The sequence below is a fragment of the Pseudophryne corroboree genome, chromosome 4 (genome assembly GCF_028390025.1).
Source record: "Pseudophryne corroboree isolate aPseCor3 chromosome 4, aPseCor3.hap2, whole genome shotgun sequence".
NCBI lineage: Eukaryota > Metazoa > Chordata > Amphibia > Anura > Myobatrachidae > Pseudophryne > Pseudophryne corroboree.
The window spans coordinates 186051608-186068121 of record NC_086447.1 but is presented as its reverse complement, the minus strand read 5'-3'; the positions used below and the strand labels follow the sequence as shown (position 1 = coordinate 186068121).

Sequence of the window (16514 nt, the reverse complement as noted above, 5' to 3'; positions counted from 1 at the left end):
AAGGCGTTCGACAGGTTAAATTGGCTGTACATGCGTACTGTTTTAGTTAAATTTGGCTTCTCAGCCCAGATTCTGGTGTCAATCTTAGCATTGTACACTCTACCGTCAGCAAGGGTATTAAGCAATGGATTCTTGTCGGACGCCTTCCCAATCACTAATGGAACCCGCCAAGGTTGCCCCCTCTCACCTTTGATATATGCTCTTGGCATTGAACCCCTGGCGGCTAAAATCAGAGCGGATGCTGCATTCCCCGGCCTGACCCATGGGGGACTTTCCCATAAGTTGTGTCTCTTTGCCGACGACGTTCTTCTCTTTGTATCTCGACCCTCCTCTTCTCTCCCGCATCTACATTCGATATTACACGGCTTCAGTGAGGCCTCATACTACAAACTGAACACAACTAAAACTGACGCTTTACCTGTCCACTTACCCGATACACTCACGGCTGCTCTCCGATCTCAATATCCATACAACTGGAAACTTAACTCACTTACATACCTAGGGATACATATTCCCCCTACCTCCTCTACTGTTTTCGATTTAAATCTTCCTCCCCTGATACTCACTCTCCAGACCCTGACATCCTCGTGGCTCTTGTATGAAATATCCTGGCTGGGTCGGTTGGCTGCCTTTAAAATGTCCCTATTACCCAAACTTATGTATCTATTTCGCACTATACCTTATACTTTCCCCAAACCATATCTCGATAAATGTAGAATTGTCTTGACAAAATATCTGTGGAAATCGCACCCCCCAAAATTGGCACATGCTAGAATGATACTACCTCGACACAGGGGAGGTCTCGCATTACCCGACCTAAATATGTATCAGGAAGCGTGTGTGCTTGCCCAACTGAAATCTTGGAACTCCTCCAACCCCATATCCTTGTGGGCCCACATTGAGGATGACGGTAGTACAAAATACCCATTAGCAGATTTGCTGTGGACTCCTAAAGCCCTACGTCCCAATGACTTGCCCATTCTCCCCTCTACAGCTTCCTCTTTACGAATATGGGATAGTTTGATGAGTAAGCTCCCTGGCAATACTACCCCCTACACTGCCCTTTCACTTAAAGCAGTGAGTAAATTGATTCCCAATTTACATGTCTCTACGTGGAATGCATGTAATATTCATACCCTTGGAGACTTATTAGATGGAACTGCCTTCATTTCATTTGCCCAATTGCAGGATAAATTCTCCCTCCCGAGTACTGAACTATTCCACTACTTCCAAATCAGACACTGGTTTAAGAGTCTACCCACTGTACAAACTCCCCCCAGCTCTCTAGCTCAGTCGATCCTATCCCGCGTGATATTGCCTACATCAACTAAAGATATAACTTATTGGTATAATACACTCATCTCATTGGTCCCATACCAAAAATCTAATGCTCAGAAGCGATGGGAGAGGGACTTAAGTATTTCCATAGCAGAGACACAATGGGAGCAATTATATCGATTAACATTCCGCATGTCACGCTGCTTAAACCATTCAGAAATGCATGTTAAATTATTGAATAGGTTATACCTGACCCCGGACAGACTGCACACATTTTGGCCCTCCTGCTCACCACTATGTTGGAGAAATTGCGGAGAAATAGGACATTTGTATCACATTTTCTGGTCGTGTCCTCTTCTTCATACTTTCTGGGCAGAAGTATTTACGCTGATAAAGTGCTATGTCTATCTTTTTTTTAAATAGAGTAATTTTTATTCACCACAAAGTTAGAGATACAGACATTTCAGAATACGTTACTGGTCATAGTGTATAATCACAGTATTCAGTCATTCATATTAACTTTATGGTATTATACATGCATGAATGATATTCCCCATATTACCATTTCCGTGCGGTCTTCCCGCGATATACATATTGTTTGTAGTCTGTAGCCAAGTCATGATTCACATACTTAACATTTTTTAAGTTTTCTCCCCCCACCTTAAGTGTAATTACCCCGTCTAGTGAGCCGTATATAGCCCACAACCCCACTACCCCCGAACTAACCCTCTAAACAAACTCAAGCCTAGTCAAGCTGATGTGTGCATGGTGTGGTGCGACAGCTAAATATTTAAGCAACTGTGTTAGGAGAGGTAAAGGGTTCGGCCCAACGCCCCGGGGCCCAAACAGCGCTTCCACAGCAATGGGCAGTGCCCGCTACATTTGAAGGGCAAGGGAGGAGTATGTGGAAGTGATCCAAGGAGACCAAATCTTCTCGTATCTGGTAAGGGCATTATATTTCATATATACATATCGTTCTTTTAATAGGGTATCATTGATCAAACTTTTAAGAGCAGGTATTGTGGGAGGGCTGGGGGCCATCCATGTCCGCGCGATACACACTTTTGCAAGTGCGCATACGCTGCGGGCATACGTATTTTCCCATCTAGACCCAGAATCCGAGTCACCCACCCCCAGAATGCAAAATCTCGGAGTCAGCATTCCCCTCTGTGTTCCCGTGTGTTCCAGAATCGACCTGACCCCAGCCCAGAACACCTGTAGCAACGGGCATTCCCATATGAGGTGCCAGAATGTGCCTCCGGCAGCCCCGCACTTGGGGCAAACATCAACATTATCAGACCTGAATCTGGCCAGCCTGCTCGGTGTCATGTATGATCTATGCAGAATGAAAAGCTGTATCTGCTGAAACCGTAGCGATTTGGTGACCTGGCTCGGATTGCCCAGAGCGCCCTCCCAGTCTTCCCCGTCTATGGGACCCAAGTCACACTCCCAGTTCGCCCGAAGATTCGAGAGCGGGTCTGCATGTATTGTTTGAAGGAGGTATGAGTAGGTGAAGGAAATCACCTTGACTCGACCCAGTGATTGTAGAAATGTTTTGATGGGAAATGGGAGGAGCGCCGGGGGGAAGTCTCCAAATTGCGCCTGCAAGGCGTGCCTGAGCTGTAAATATCTGTAGAAGTAAGAGTTCGGGAGTCCAAACTCCTCCTTTAATTGGTGAAATGATTTCAATGAACCGTCACTATATAATTGGGACAGTGAGTCTATCGAGTACGGAGCCCATACCTCCCCGCCCTCTAGGGACCTCAGTTCATTAAGCATTGTGGAGTGCCATAGGGGAGTATCAGGGTCCATGCCTTCATACCCGAGTAGGCCCTTCAATGCTAGCCATATTCTCATCGCCTGAAAGACAATAGGAGGTAGAAATCTGGAAGGGTTTTCCCCCACCAGGACCTGTGCCGGGGAAAGGTCTGGGTAATAGCATTGAAGGAACGCCCGGCCCAGCCCAGCCCCCCCCCCCCCCCCCCTCCCGAAGCCACATACTGATATGTGATAGCTGAGCAGCATAATAATATAGTTGGAAGTGGGGCAAGGCCAGACCGCCGTCCCCTTTTTGTCTGGTGAGGGTGGTTAATTTAATTCTAGCTCTTTTATTGGCCCATACAAAGGAGGACAGGACGCTATTTAATTTCCTGAAGAAGGCTGGAAAAATGAATACAGGGGACTGTAGTAGCACATACAATAGTTTAGGCAGGACTACCATTTTAATAAGGCCGACCCTGCCCGTCATTGTCAGTGGTAGCTTACCCCAGGCTCTAGATTTGCGCACTACTGTTTGTACTAGGGGGTCGAGGTTTAAGGGCACAAAGTCTGATGGGTCGTTTGTAATTAGAATTCCGAGGTACTTAAACTGAACTGTCCAGCACAGTGGCAGGGATATTTTCGGAACCTGAGGGAGGGGGCCTATAATGGGCATAATAAATGATTTAGTCCAATTTATGCGGAGACCCGAGTACCCACCGAATGTCTCGATGACCCGCAGCACAGTGGGCATCTCTACTGCGTAGTCTTGAAGGAATAACAACAAGTCATCCGCATAAAGGGCTATCTTGTCAGTACAGGGGCCGGTACCTATTCCCCCAATGTCCGGGTGCGATCTGATCAGGCAAGCGAGGGGCTCTATGGCTATGGCAAACAGGGCAGGAGAGAGGGGGCATCCTTGTCTGGTGCCCCGTGTCAAAGGGAAGGAGGAGGAAATGTAGCCGTTCACCAAGACCCTGGCGCGTGGATTCTGGTATAGTAGTTTGATCCATTGAATAAAGTTTGGGCCGAAGCCCATGTTCCTCATGACTCCCCACAGGTAAGGCCATTCAACGCTGTCGAATGCCTTGGCTGCATCCAATGAGACTACAGCCGCGTCCGAGGGGAAGTCGCGGGGGGCCTGCAAAATGGTGTATAGCCTGCGCAAGTTAATGGATGTGGATTTCCCAGGCATGAAGCCGGTTTGATCCGGATGAATTATAGATTCAATTACTAGGTTGAGTCGGACCGCAAGAATTTTCGCCAGGATCTTGGCGTCAGTGGGGATGAGGGAGATCGGCCTGTAGGAGTCCAACAACTTGGGGTCCTTACCAGGCTTTGGAAGCATTATAAGGATCGCCTCGGACATTGAGGGAGGAAGGCTGTTAGTGGCAGTCATTTTAACATACGTGTCAAGCAGCTGGGGACCAAAGAACTCTATGTACTGTTTATATAGTTCCGTGGGAATACCGTCACTACCCGGGGATTTACCTCTAGGAGACACCTCCACCGCCGACACCACCTCTTCCAGGGTCAGAGGTGCGTCCAATGCGTCCCTGGCCTCATGGGAGAGTTTAGAAAGGGGAATGTTTGTCAGGTACAAGTCTAGTTCCTCCGTGGAGCATGTCAATCTACTGTCGTATACTTCTCTGAAGTAGCCGAGGAACATCTGAGCGATGTCGGGGGTGGCATCCACCGTGAAGCCGCCTGGGTCAAGCATTTGCGCTATCGTGGTCCCAGGTCGATCGTAGTGCACTAAGTGGGCCATCAGGCTACCTGGTCTGTCCGCCTGCATATATATGTTAGTAGCCCTAAACAAAAGGGAACGTGCATTTATATCTGAAAGGTGGGCCAGCCAGGCCTCCTGAGCCGCAAGCCAGCGGGCCTTCAGCTCAGGAGTACCCTCTGTCAGGTAACGCATCTCCAGATCTCCACACTCAGTCTCAAGCTGTCTTTCCGTCGCCCTTCTAGCCACCTTGCAGGCTGCAATTTTGCCGATCATTGTACCTCGCAAATACGCCTTGAACGCGTCCCAGACAACCGGGGCCGATCCCACATTGTCTGCAAAAAATCCCTCCCATGTGGACACCAACTCCGGGCATTCGCCCAGCTGGGCCAACCAGGAAGGGTGTAGCCGCCAATATGACTGTCCCCTCTGACATTCCCCATCTATTGAGAGCACCAGGGGCGAGTGATCTGACACCCCCCGTGCCTCGTAGCGGACATCCGTCACGCCAGGCAAAAGCCCAGGCGAGACCAGGGCCAGGTCGATTCTAGAAAAAGAGCCATGTGTACCCGAATAACAGGAGTATTGCCTAAGACTAGGATTCCGAATTCTCCAGACGTCTACCCACTGCATACCGTCTAGAAAGTCTGCGAATTTAGATCCCGATGAGGCTGAACCGCCCCCCGTCCCTTGATCCCGGGGAGCCCTCCATCTGTCTAAGGAGGCATCCAACACAGCGTTGAAGTCCCCCAAGCAGATGACAGGGGTACGTGGGGAGGAGGCAACAAATAAGGCGGCCTTTTGCAGGACATCATATGAAAACGGGGGGGGAACATACACAGACAACAGGAAAAAATTACGTGAGAACAATTTACATTCTATGAACACGTATCTACCATGTGGATCTGTATTTACCCTAATCATCTCAAACTGCACAGTCCTCTTAATCATTACCGACACCCCCCGGGAATAGGAGGAGTGCGAGGAATGATATGCCCAGCCCACCCAAGGCCTACGGAGCGACAACAGCCTATTTCCCTCCAAATGGGTTTCGGTTAAACAGATAATATCCGGGCAATATTTCTTGATCATCTTAAACACTAAGGATCGCTTTACTTTGTTGTTAATGCCTCGGACATTCCACGACAAGATTTTTAAGGGAGGCATGTCCGCCAAGTCATCAGCTGGGGCGCAACACTCCTATCTACCACCCAACCCCCCGGCTCCTTACTCGCGCAGTCGCGCCGTCCACCGGCCCCGGACCCCAAGCCAAACCCCTGGAAACAGTGCAACCCCACCACACCCTCCGAATGACTAATATGTAGGCTTCTTAAATTCAAAACATAAAACAGAAAAACTACTGGGGGGCCAACAGCAGCCCCCCTGCATCCCCCCTCCCCGTATACCTCCCCGAACTGTGGCATACCTAAATCCCTAACCGAACTCTAGCCCTGGAGAACCCAAAGCCTACGGCAACACTGTACCAGGCGTACAGATCAAACAACCCCAATATTTAAACCCTTATGCGTTTATACGTTTATAACACTTCTCAGCAAAGTCCAGAACCGCTAAACGAGAGGAAGCTCCCTGGACTTATACTTGCGAGTTGTAGGCCCATAAAGGAAGGCGACCCGATGTCAGTCTGGAGCCAGCTGGCGTGCCCCCGGAGCGTATCTGTCCAACCAGGAAGCCGCTTCCCTGGGCGAGCTGAAGAATTTAGTCTCCCCGTCCGCCACCACTCGCAACCTGGAGGGAAACAGCATTGAATAGGATATATTCAGGTCCCGAAGGCGTCGCTTTATGGGGAGAAACTGTGCTCGGTCTTTTTGGACGTCCGCTGCAAAGTCCGGAAATGCCGACACCCGGATTCCATTCCGTATCAGGGGACCCTTCACACGTCCCAGGCGCAGGACGGAGTCCCGGTCCTTGTAGTGCAGGAATTTTGCTATAAAAGTTCGTGGTGGGGCACCTGGTGGTAAAGGCCGGAAGGGCACGCGGTGGGCCCGCTCCACTGCAAACTGAGATGTAAAGGATTCAGCACCGTATGCCTCTTTTAACCAGGATTCCAGGAAATCCTCGGGGTGTGCCCCTTCTTTTTCGGGGAGGCCTACGAACCTCACGTTGTTTCTGCGGAGTCTGCCCTCCATGTCCAGGAGTTTGGCTTGTATCGTTGTGACTTGCCGTGTAACCGCAGACACCGATTGTTGCAGAGGGCCGCTGAGGTCTTCCAGGTTGGAGACCCTTGTCTCAGTTTCGCCCACCCTCTCCCGTACTCGTTGGACGTCCTGACGTAGCAGTGATAAATCGCACTGCACCTTCTCCATCTTGTCCGATAGGCGTTGCTCACTGGCCGCTATGGCCTCCAGGACCTGCTGGATGGAGGGTGCAGACGGCTGCGTATTCGCCCCCGAGTCGGCCCCAGCCGGTGGATCCATTCTGGTAGGGGGGGAAGGCTTAGGAGAGGACTGCGTCGACTGAGATGTAGGCTGTCGGGCAAACTTCTCCAATTTAGCTGCGGCCGCACTCTGGCCGCCCCTCACCATCTTGTGGGGGTCCAGCAGTAATGAGAGTCCCGTTATTCAGTGTCAAAAGTATAACAGTGGATGGTAAATGCAGTAACAGCAGCACGCCAGTCACTGGGATAGCCAGATGTTGTAATGAAGGGAGAAGGGAGAAGGGGGACCTGGGGGGTCCAATGGTATAAATAAATATGTCCAGTGTGTGGTATTCCAGCAGTATAAGCAGTTGGAGGCAGGGCAGCTGGGACAGTATCAATCCTCCAGCCCAGTGCAGTCTTCACCCACACTGCACCTTGCTGTGTTCAGTGCCTCAGGGAGCTGCAGGTAAAATGGCCGCCCAGCACAAGGATTTCCCCCTCCTTCCCTCTCTGCACCAGCCTTCAGGGTATCAGGATGTGGCCCTGAGGGTGCAGGAGTGGGGTGCCGCTCCTTTCCTGTGCCGCTGGACGCCGCGTCCGCCTCGGGCGCTCGATCGTGTGCGCGCGCGCACGCGCCCGGCGGAGCTTCAAAATCGAGGCCGGGGACTGAGCTGCGGCCTAGGCCCGGAGTCCGGGCGGCCGCCGACGCGAGCCGGGAGCGCTCGCACACACACTCCACCGCCTCCCCAGCACCGCCAGGCAGGAGATTAGTCCAGAGGAGAGCAGGATCGGGGCCCCAGGATTGTTACAGGATTAATTATCCAGGGAGCTCCTCGATCCTGCTGCCTAGTCCTCTGCCGCCGTGGCCACGCCTGCTATGTCTATCTTTAAGCCCATCCCCAACTTTAGCTCTCCTACATATGTATCCCCTAGAGGTCTCAGCCTCCCAAAGGTACTTATTGGGACACATTTGTATAGCAGCAAGGGCAACCTTGGCCCAAGCCTGGAAACAAGCGGTAGTCCCTCCTACTCTAAAAGTGTTTCATAAAGTTCATTTCCACTATATCATGGAAACCGAATGTGTGCCTTATTCTTCCTCTGCTTCCTCTCCCATTATGCGATGGTTCCATTGGCATGAATACGTCACGGAGGGGGAAGGTTCCGCTCTCATATCACACCCAGGGAAGACATCCCCTTTACAATTTAGTCTGAATGAGGAGCCTTCTACTTCTTGATGCTCCATCTCTGATACTATCCCTTTGGTTTGTTCTGGCGGTTATGTGTATAATGTTATCAATTGCTTTCTCCCTAAAGGCAAAACCCTATCGAACTAGCCCTTCACATTTTCATCTGTTAATATGGCTAGGATACCTGAATACCTGCTTGGCGATATGTTAACTGTCTCAAATGTATGTATGTTGCATTTCATTGACATGTACATCCCTCCCCACCCTGTTTCTTTTCTTCTGTACCCCCCCCCCCCCCCCTTTTTTTCTTTTTGCATTTACTATAAAATTCAATAAAATTTATTGATGTTAAAAAAAAATTGGAATGTGCAAACATTACCAACACGCACCATACAGAACAGTGAACTGAACATAATATGAGGACAGCAAGCTGACTCAAACAAGTTTCATACAGAAACCAACAGTAATGCAGAAAAAAAAAAAAACCTTCACGAAGCACAGAGGCGGTCGCCCGGCGAGAAAAGGATTTACCGGTAGGTAATTAACACCCTATTTTCTTTTACATCCTTAGGGGATACTGGGGAAGGTCCTTAGAATGACGGGGACGCCTCAAGGCTCCCAGAACGGGTGGGATTGTGCTGAGACCCCTGCAGGACCGAACGTCCAAATTGAGTATCCTCTGGTGCTAGGGTGTCAAACCTGTAGAGCTTTGCAAAAGTGTTCGATCCCGACCAAGTAGCGGCACGGCATAACTGATGCCGAGACTTCCCGAGCAGCCGCCCAAGAGGAGCCCACTGATCTTCTAGAATGGGCCGTAAAAAACTCAGGCCTAGGTAATTAAGCCGGGGCGTAAGCCTACTGAACAGTTAGCTTAATCCAACGAGCAATAGACCGCTTTGAAGCAGGACATCCAATATTGTTCACATCATACAAGACAAACAGTGTGTGTGTGTGTGTGTGTGTGTGTGTGTGTGTGTGTGTGTGTGAGTGAGTGAGTGAGTGAGTGAGTGAGTGAGTGAGTGAGTGAGAGAGAGAGAGAGAGAGAGAGAGAGCCCGTCTTCTGGAATAGAGCAGTCCTCTTGACTTAAATCTTCAAAGCTCAGACAACATCCAACAACTTTGGAGTAGGTGAATCCTTTGACAGAACTGGAACCACGATAGGGTCATTAATATGGATGGCGGAGACCACCTTGGGCAGAAACGTCCGACGCGTGCGTAGCTCCGCTGTGTCTTTGTGAAACACCAGATAGGGACTTTTGCATGACAAGGCCCCCAATTCTGAAACTCTCCTGGCCGACGCTAAGGCCAGCAGCACCGCTGTCTTCCACGTCAAGAACTTTTCCTCAACAGTCTGCAATGGCTCAAACCAGGAAGATTGCAGGAAGTCCAGGACCACATTCAGATCCCACGGAGCCGTAGGCGGAACAAACGGTGGCTGGATGTGCAACACACCCCGCAGAAAGGTCTGAACCTCTGGAAGGACCGCAAGTTCTTTCTGAAAGAAGATCGACAAAGCCGAAATCTGAACCTTCAGAGAGCCCAACCGCAGGCCCATATCACTCCCGCCTGCAGGAACCTCAAAAAACGACTAAGTTTAAATTCAGCAGGAGACCAATTTCGTCCTTCACACCACAAAACGTATCTCTTCCATATCCGATGATAATGACGAGACGTAACTGCCTTTCCTGGCCTGAATCATAGTAGGAATAACCACATAAGGAATTCCTTTCCGCTAAGATTTCCCTTTCAACTTCCATGCCGTTAAATGTAGTCGCCGTAAGTCTGGATAGACGAAGGGGCCATGTTGAAGATGATCTTCTCGGAGCGGCCAAGGGTCATCCTCCAACATGAACAGGAGATCTGCGTACCAGGCTCTGCAACTCCAATATTTCCCTTTTAGCCGTAGCTAATACAGCAGAGATGTCAGCCATAACGTCCTTAAAAGTGAGAAGCCAAGCTGGAGCAGTCTCTTGCGATTTGCTGCTGCTTTGTGAGGATTCATTGCATAAATTACATACAAGAATCCCACAAACACTGGTGTAAATTCCTGAGTACAGGAAATGCATTTTAATATTTTACCTGCCATCATAAAATACCACACTCATACAAGGTATTCAATTAGGAAAAACAAACAGCCTTATCCCTTCCAACTGTTAGGAGAAGGCCCACTGGGGGAAGAAACCAGCACACTGCCCTATTATTAATAGTAATATAAAGAACACAGGGCAATAATATATACACAAAATGGAGCCCTTAAAAAGAACCCGTTTTCTGAAAGCACTCCCCACTTAATGTCCCCTCTATACCGGAATCGTAGCCTGAAGGACTCCTGGAGGCTCTGGAGCTGCGTGCTGCACCGCACCGCTGTCAGGGCTGTAAAAGGGCGCCCTGTGCTGCTGGTCCCACTCTGTAGAGAAGCTCTGCCCCCGTATTGGCGTTCCTGCTCCTCTGCTGCACTGATCCAGAATTATGTGGAAAATGGCCCCTCTGCCCTCCAAGGACATCTGGTGGCCTTATATCAGTGCCTCCACCCCACAGAGCAACAGCACCATGTTTGCAAAGCCGTGCGCCGGGGGATGCCAAATGCCGCCAAAACCGCCGGGTACCCCGGCACGCTCACCAATCTTCATCCCTCTGATGACTTAGGCTGCTCAGGGTGGCGGCATGGCTCCGGGACCGTGCGCAGGTTACGTTATGCACTGCGGTACAGCACCCTCAGAACGAATCCTGTAGCCGGGGTAATGGACATTAACCGTGGCAGAGGTGGTCTCAAACCGCCTGCCCTGAGCTCCCATGGTGCAGCACAGGCAGGGTGCCACACTGTCTGGCCGTAAAAAAAATAAAATAAAACAATAAACCTGAAAGAAAAACTCACCGGCTCTGAGGACACTTTTTTCTAAACTGGCTTGTGGGAGGGGGCATAGGGGGGAGGAGCCAGCACACACTAACTAAAGTTTGGTTTAAAGTGCACCAGCTTCTTTGGACCCATCTATACCCCATCGTTCTAAGGACCTTCCCCAGTATCCCCTAAGGATGTACGAAAAAAATTGGTTTCCAATAGCGATACATACGCAGAATGCCAAGTTCAAGTGTTAATATCTGCTGGGATCTCTCAGAAATGCCAGGTAATTTATATGACCTAAACCTTTTCTATCAAAAGGAATACAACACTGCATCATACTGTATTTATATAAGCCCCTTACAGCCATATGCTTAGTCAAATGTGGCAAGTCACACAACATTAAGTGCTGCATACCTCAAAAGCAACCTCTATGCCGTCCTCAGAGACTCCTTCATGTGTTTCTTGGGCAGTAGCTACTTTCTCAGACATGTATTTGAGTATGAAGAAAGATTCCTCTGTAGCGATGCAGACCAGTTCTCCCGAGTCAGACCAGAAGATCTGTCATACAATAATAACGGTCACACCAAAGAACACTACACATTCACTCTCTATACAAGACTGGTCATATATTACACTGCTGCTGTACTCTGCCTCCATTTACATAAACTGCAATATTGCAGCTGACATTTTGCCAACTCACGTGTTTAGGCTGAATTTCTATCCTCCGGATTAGTTCCGTGTTCTCCCAGTCATAGAAGGCCAAACCGTTAACAGACCGGACACCAAGCAGAAAACCCCCATAGATACCTTAGGTGACAAAAATATGCACAAAATCATCAAACTGTAAGGAGCCGCCATAAACGTAAGATGGCAACACTAAAGCATCATTCCAGCACTGCAGGACTATCATGTAAAACTACGGCCATATAGATTTGTATAACATACCGGCTCAACTATTCCCTACAGTGTGCGATCATCAAAAACATCCTGTACACCATGGTGAGCCACTGTATGTTAGTCAGATTGGGTTCCACTTAACTGGGACCCTAGCAGAGCTACATTAAATGAAAGTCCAGCAATCCACAGAAGAGAGTATTGCAGCTTTCAGCCCAGGAGATGTTTCAATTTAGAAATGTGCTCGGTGGCGTTTCAATGGCAAGTGTCACCACTCCTAAGAGACGGTAGACTTCCTACACTGCAGACACAAATGGTGAATTCTCCAATGCTGGCTAGGAATGTTGGTTAGTCCCACAATGTGGGATCCAAAACAAAAACGAGTGCTGTCTTGAAAAAAGCCAAAGTGCCTGATTCAGAGGTGCAGGTAGTGACGATCTCAGACAAGTGGCCGGTGTTTTCAGTCTACACAGGTGTCTGAGTCACACTGTCCATGTGTCCCAATGGTTACTACACGAAGAAATAGATTAAAATTGCACGCAGACCCATATAATTTTGGTGGGCGTCTCTGGGTGGTAACAGGTGGAGCCTAGCCAGATAAGGTAGTGTCACAACAAGCGAATGCGTCTAAAGACGCCGTTGAACTGACACCGGTGGCCATGTTCAGACAGGGAATCTGCGCCTCCATAGGGCTGGATGCAATGTTTAGTGGTGCCACGGAATAGTGCATGCAGCTGTTGGCATCTCAGTAGGAAGACCATCAGCTGTGGCAATAGAATAAAATAAGAATTTACTTACCGGTAATTCTATTTCTCGTAGTCCGCAGTGGATGCTGGGGACTCCGTAAGGACCATGGGGAATAGCGGGCTCCGCAGGAGACTGGGCACTCTAAAGAAAGATTTAGTACTATCTGGTGTGCACTGGCTCCTCCCTCTATGCCCCTCCTCCAGACCTCAGTTAAGGAAACTGTGCCCGGAAGAGCTGACATTACAAGGAAAGGATTTTGGAATCCCGGGTAAGACTCATACCAGCCACACCAATCACACCGTATAACTTGTGATAAACTTACCCAGTTAACAGTATGAATAACCAACAGAGCATCAACCAATGGATGCCAACATAACATAACCCTTTATTAAGCAATAACTATATACACGTATTGCAGAAAGTCCGCACTTGGGACGGGCGCCCAGCATCCACTACGAACTACGAGAAATAGAATTACCGGTAAGTAAATTCTTATTTTCTCTAACGTCCTAGTGGATGCTGGGGACTCCGTAAGGACCATGGGGATTATACCAAAGCTCCCAAACGGGCGGGAGAGTGCGGATGACTCTGCAGCACCGAATGGGCAAACACCAAGTCCTCCTCAGCCAGGGTATCAAACTTGTAGAACTTTGCAAATGTGTTTGAACCCGACCAAGTAGCAGCTCGGCAAAGCTGTAATGCCGAGACCCCTCGGGCAGCCGCCCAAGAAGAGCCCACCTTCCTTGTAGAATGGGCTTTCACTGATTTTGGTAGCGGCAATCCAGCCGCAGAATGAGCCTGCTGAATCGTGTTACAGATCCAGCGAGCAATAGTTTGCTTTGAAGCAGGAGCACCCAGCTTGTTGGATGCATACAGGATAAACAGCGAGTCAGTCTTCCTGACTCCAGCCATCCTGGCAACATAGATCTTCAAAGCCCTGACTACAACAAGCAACTTGGAATCCTCCAAATCACGAGTAGCCGCAGGCACCACAATGGGTTGGTTCAGATGAAAAGATGACACCACCTTTGGCAGAAACTGCGGACGAGTTCGCAATTCTGCCCTGTCCATATGGAAAACCAGATAGGGGCTTTTACATGACAAAGCCGCCAATTCTGACACACGCCTAGCTGAGGCTAGGGCCAACAGCATGACCACTTTCCACGTGAGATACTTTAGCTCCACCGTCTTAAGTGGCTCAAACCAGTGGGATTTCAGGAAAGCCAAGATCACGTTAAGATCCCAAGGTGCCACTGGTGGCACAAAAGGAGGCTGAATATGCAGCACTCCCTTAACAAACATCTGAACCTCAGGCAGTGAAGCCAGTTCTTTTTGAAAGAAAATGGATAGGGCCGAAATCTGGACCTTTATGGACCCTAATTTTAGGCCCATAGTCACACCTGACTGTAGGAAGAGCAGGAATCGACCCAGCTGGAATTCCTCTGTAGGGGCCTTCCTGGCCTCACACCAAGCAACATATTTTCGCCATATATACGGTGATAATGTTTTGCTGTCACGTCCTTCCTAGCCTTTATCAGCGTAGGAATAACTGCTTCCGGAATGCCCTTTTCTGCTAGGATCCGGTGTTCAACCGCCATGCCGTCAAACGCAGCCGCGGTAAGTCTTGGAACAGACAGGGCCCTTGTTGTAACAGGTCCTGTCTGAGAGGCAGAGGCCATGGGTCCTCTGTGAGCATTTCTTGCAATTCCGGGTACCAAGTCCTTCTTGGCCAATCCGGAACAATGAGTATTGTTCTCACTCCTCTTTGTCTTACAATTCTCAGCACCTTTGGTATGAGAGGAAGAGGAGGAAACACGTAGACTGACTGGAACACCGTGGGTGTTACTAGTGCGTCCACAGCTATCGCCTGAGGGTCCCTTGACCTGGCGCAATATCTTTTTAGCTTTTTGTTGAGACGGGACGCCATCATGTCCACCTGTGGCAGTTCCCATCGATTTGCAATCTGCGTGAAGACTTCTTGATGAAGTCCCCACTCTCCCGGGTGGAGGTCGTGTCTGCTGAGGAAGTCTGCTTCCCAGTTGTCCACTCCCGGAATGAACACTGCTGACAGTGCTAGTACGTGATTCTCCGCCCACCGAAGAAACCTGGTGGCTTCTGCCATTGCCACCCTGCTTCTTGTGCCGCCCTGGCGGTTTACATGGGCCACTGCCGTGATGTTGTCTGACTGAATCAGCACTGGTTGGTTTCGAAGCAGAGGCTCCGCTTGACTCAGGGCGTTGTATATGGCCCTTAGTTCCAGGATATTGATGTGCAGACAAGTCTCCTGACTTGACCACAACCTTCGGAAGTTTCTTCCTTGAGTGACTGCCCCCCACCCATTGGAGGCTTGCATCCGTGGTCACCAGGACCCAGTCCTGTATGCCGAATCTGCGGCCCTCGAGGAGGTGAGCACCTTGTAGCCACCACAGAAGAGACATCCTGGCCCTGGGGGACACGGTGATCATCCGATGCATCTGAAGATGCGATCCGGACCACTTGTCCAGCAGATCCCACTGAAAGATCTTCGCATGGAACCTGCCGAAGGGAATGGCTTCGTATGACGCCACCATCTTACCCAGGACTCGCGTGCAGCGATGTACAGACACCTGTTTTGGCTTTAGGAGGTCTCTGACTAGAGTCACGAGCTCCTGAGCCTTCTCCACCGGGAGAAACACCTTCTTCTGGTCTGTGTCCAGAATCATGCCCAGGAAGGGCAGACGCGTCGCAGGAATCAGCTGCGACTTTGGAATGTTCAGAATCCAGCCGTGCTAACGCAACACTTCCTGAGAGTGTGCTACGCTGATCAGCAACTGCTCCCTGGACCTCGCCTTTATGAGGAGATCGTCCAAGTATGGGATAATTGTAACCCCTTGCTTCCGAAGGAGCACCATCATTTCCGCCATCACTTGGGTAAAAACTCTCGGTGCCGTGGACAGGCCAAACGGCAACGTCTGGAATTGGTAATGACAGTCCCGTACCACAAACCTGAGGTACTCCTGATGAGGCGGATAAATGGGGACGTGCAAGTAAGCATCCTTGATATCCAGAGACACCATAAAATACCCTTCCTCCAGGCTTGCAATAACCGCTCTGAGCGATTCCATTTTGAACTTGAATTTCTTCAGATAAATGTTCAGGGATTTTAAATTTAATATGGGTCTGACCGAACCGTCCGGTTTCGGTACCACAAACATAGTGGAATTGTAGCCCCTTCCCCTTTGAAGGGGGGGACCTCTACCACCACCTGCTGGAGAAAAAGTTTGTGAATTGCCTCCAACACTATCTCCCTTTCCATGGGGGAAGTTGGTAAGGCCGATTTTAGGTAACGGTGAGGGGGCATCACCTCGAATTCCAGCCTGTATCCCTGAGACACAATTTGTATAGCCCAAGGATCCACCTGTGAGCGAACCCACTGGTGGCTGAAAAGTCGGAGACGCGCCCCCACGGCTCCTGGCTCCGCCTGTGGAGCCCCAGCGTCATGCGGTGGATTTAGTGGAAGCCGGGGAAGACTTTTGTTCCTGGGAACTAACTGCATGGTGCAGCTCTTTTCCTCTACCCCTGCCTCTGGCAAGGAAGGACGCACCTCTGACCTTCTTGCTCCTCTGAGAACGAAAGGACTGCATTTGGTAATACGGTGCTTTCTTAGGTTGTGGAGGGACATAAGGCAAGAAATTTGACTTCCCAGCCGTAGCTGTGGAAACTAGG

General features: G+C 49.8%; 1 protein-coding gene across 1 annotated transcript in view; it reads right to left on the bottom strand.

The window, feature by feature from the left end:
* COPB2 (COPI coat complex subunit beta 2) overlaps positions 1-16514 on the bottom strand; it is a 60922-nt gene that overhangs the window by 23352 nt on the left and 21056 nt on the right. Inside the window, exons 12-13 of the mRNA XM_063915638.1 lie at positions 11869-11975; positions 11583-11726 (exon numbers count right to left, since the gene is read on the bottom strand). Coding sequence (XP_063771708.1) covers positions 11583-11726; positions 11869-11975 — 251 coding nt within the window. The remainder of the gene's footprint in view (positions 1-11582; positions 11727-11868; positions 11976-16514) is intronic.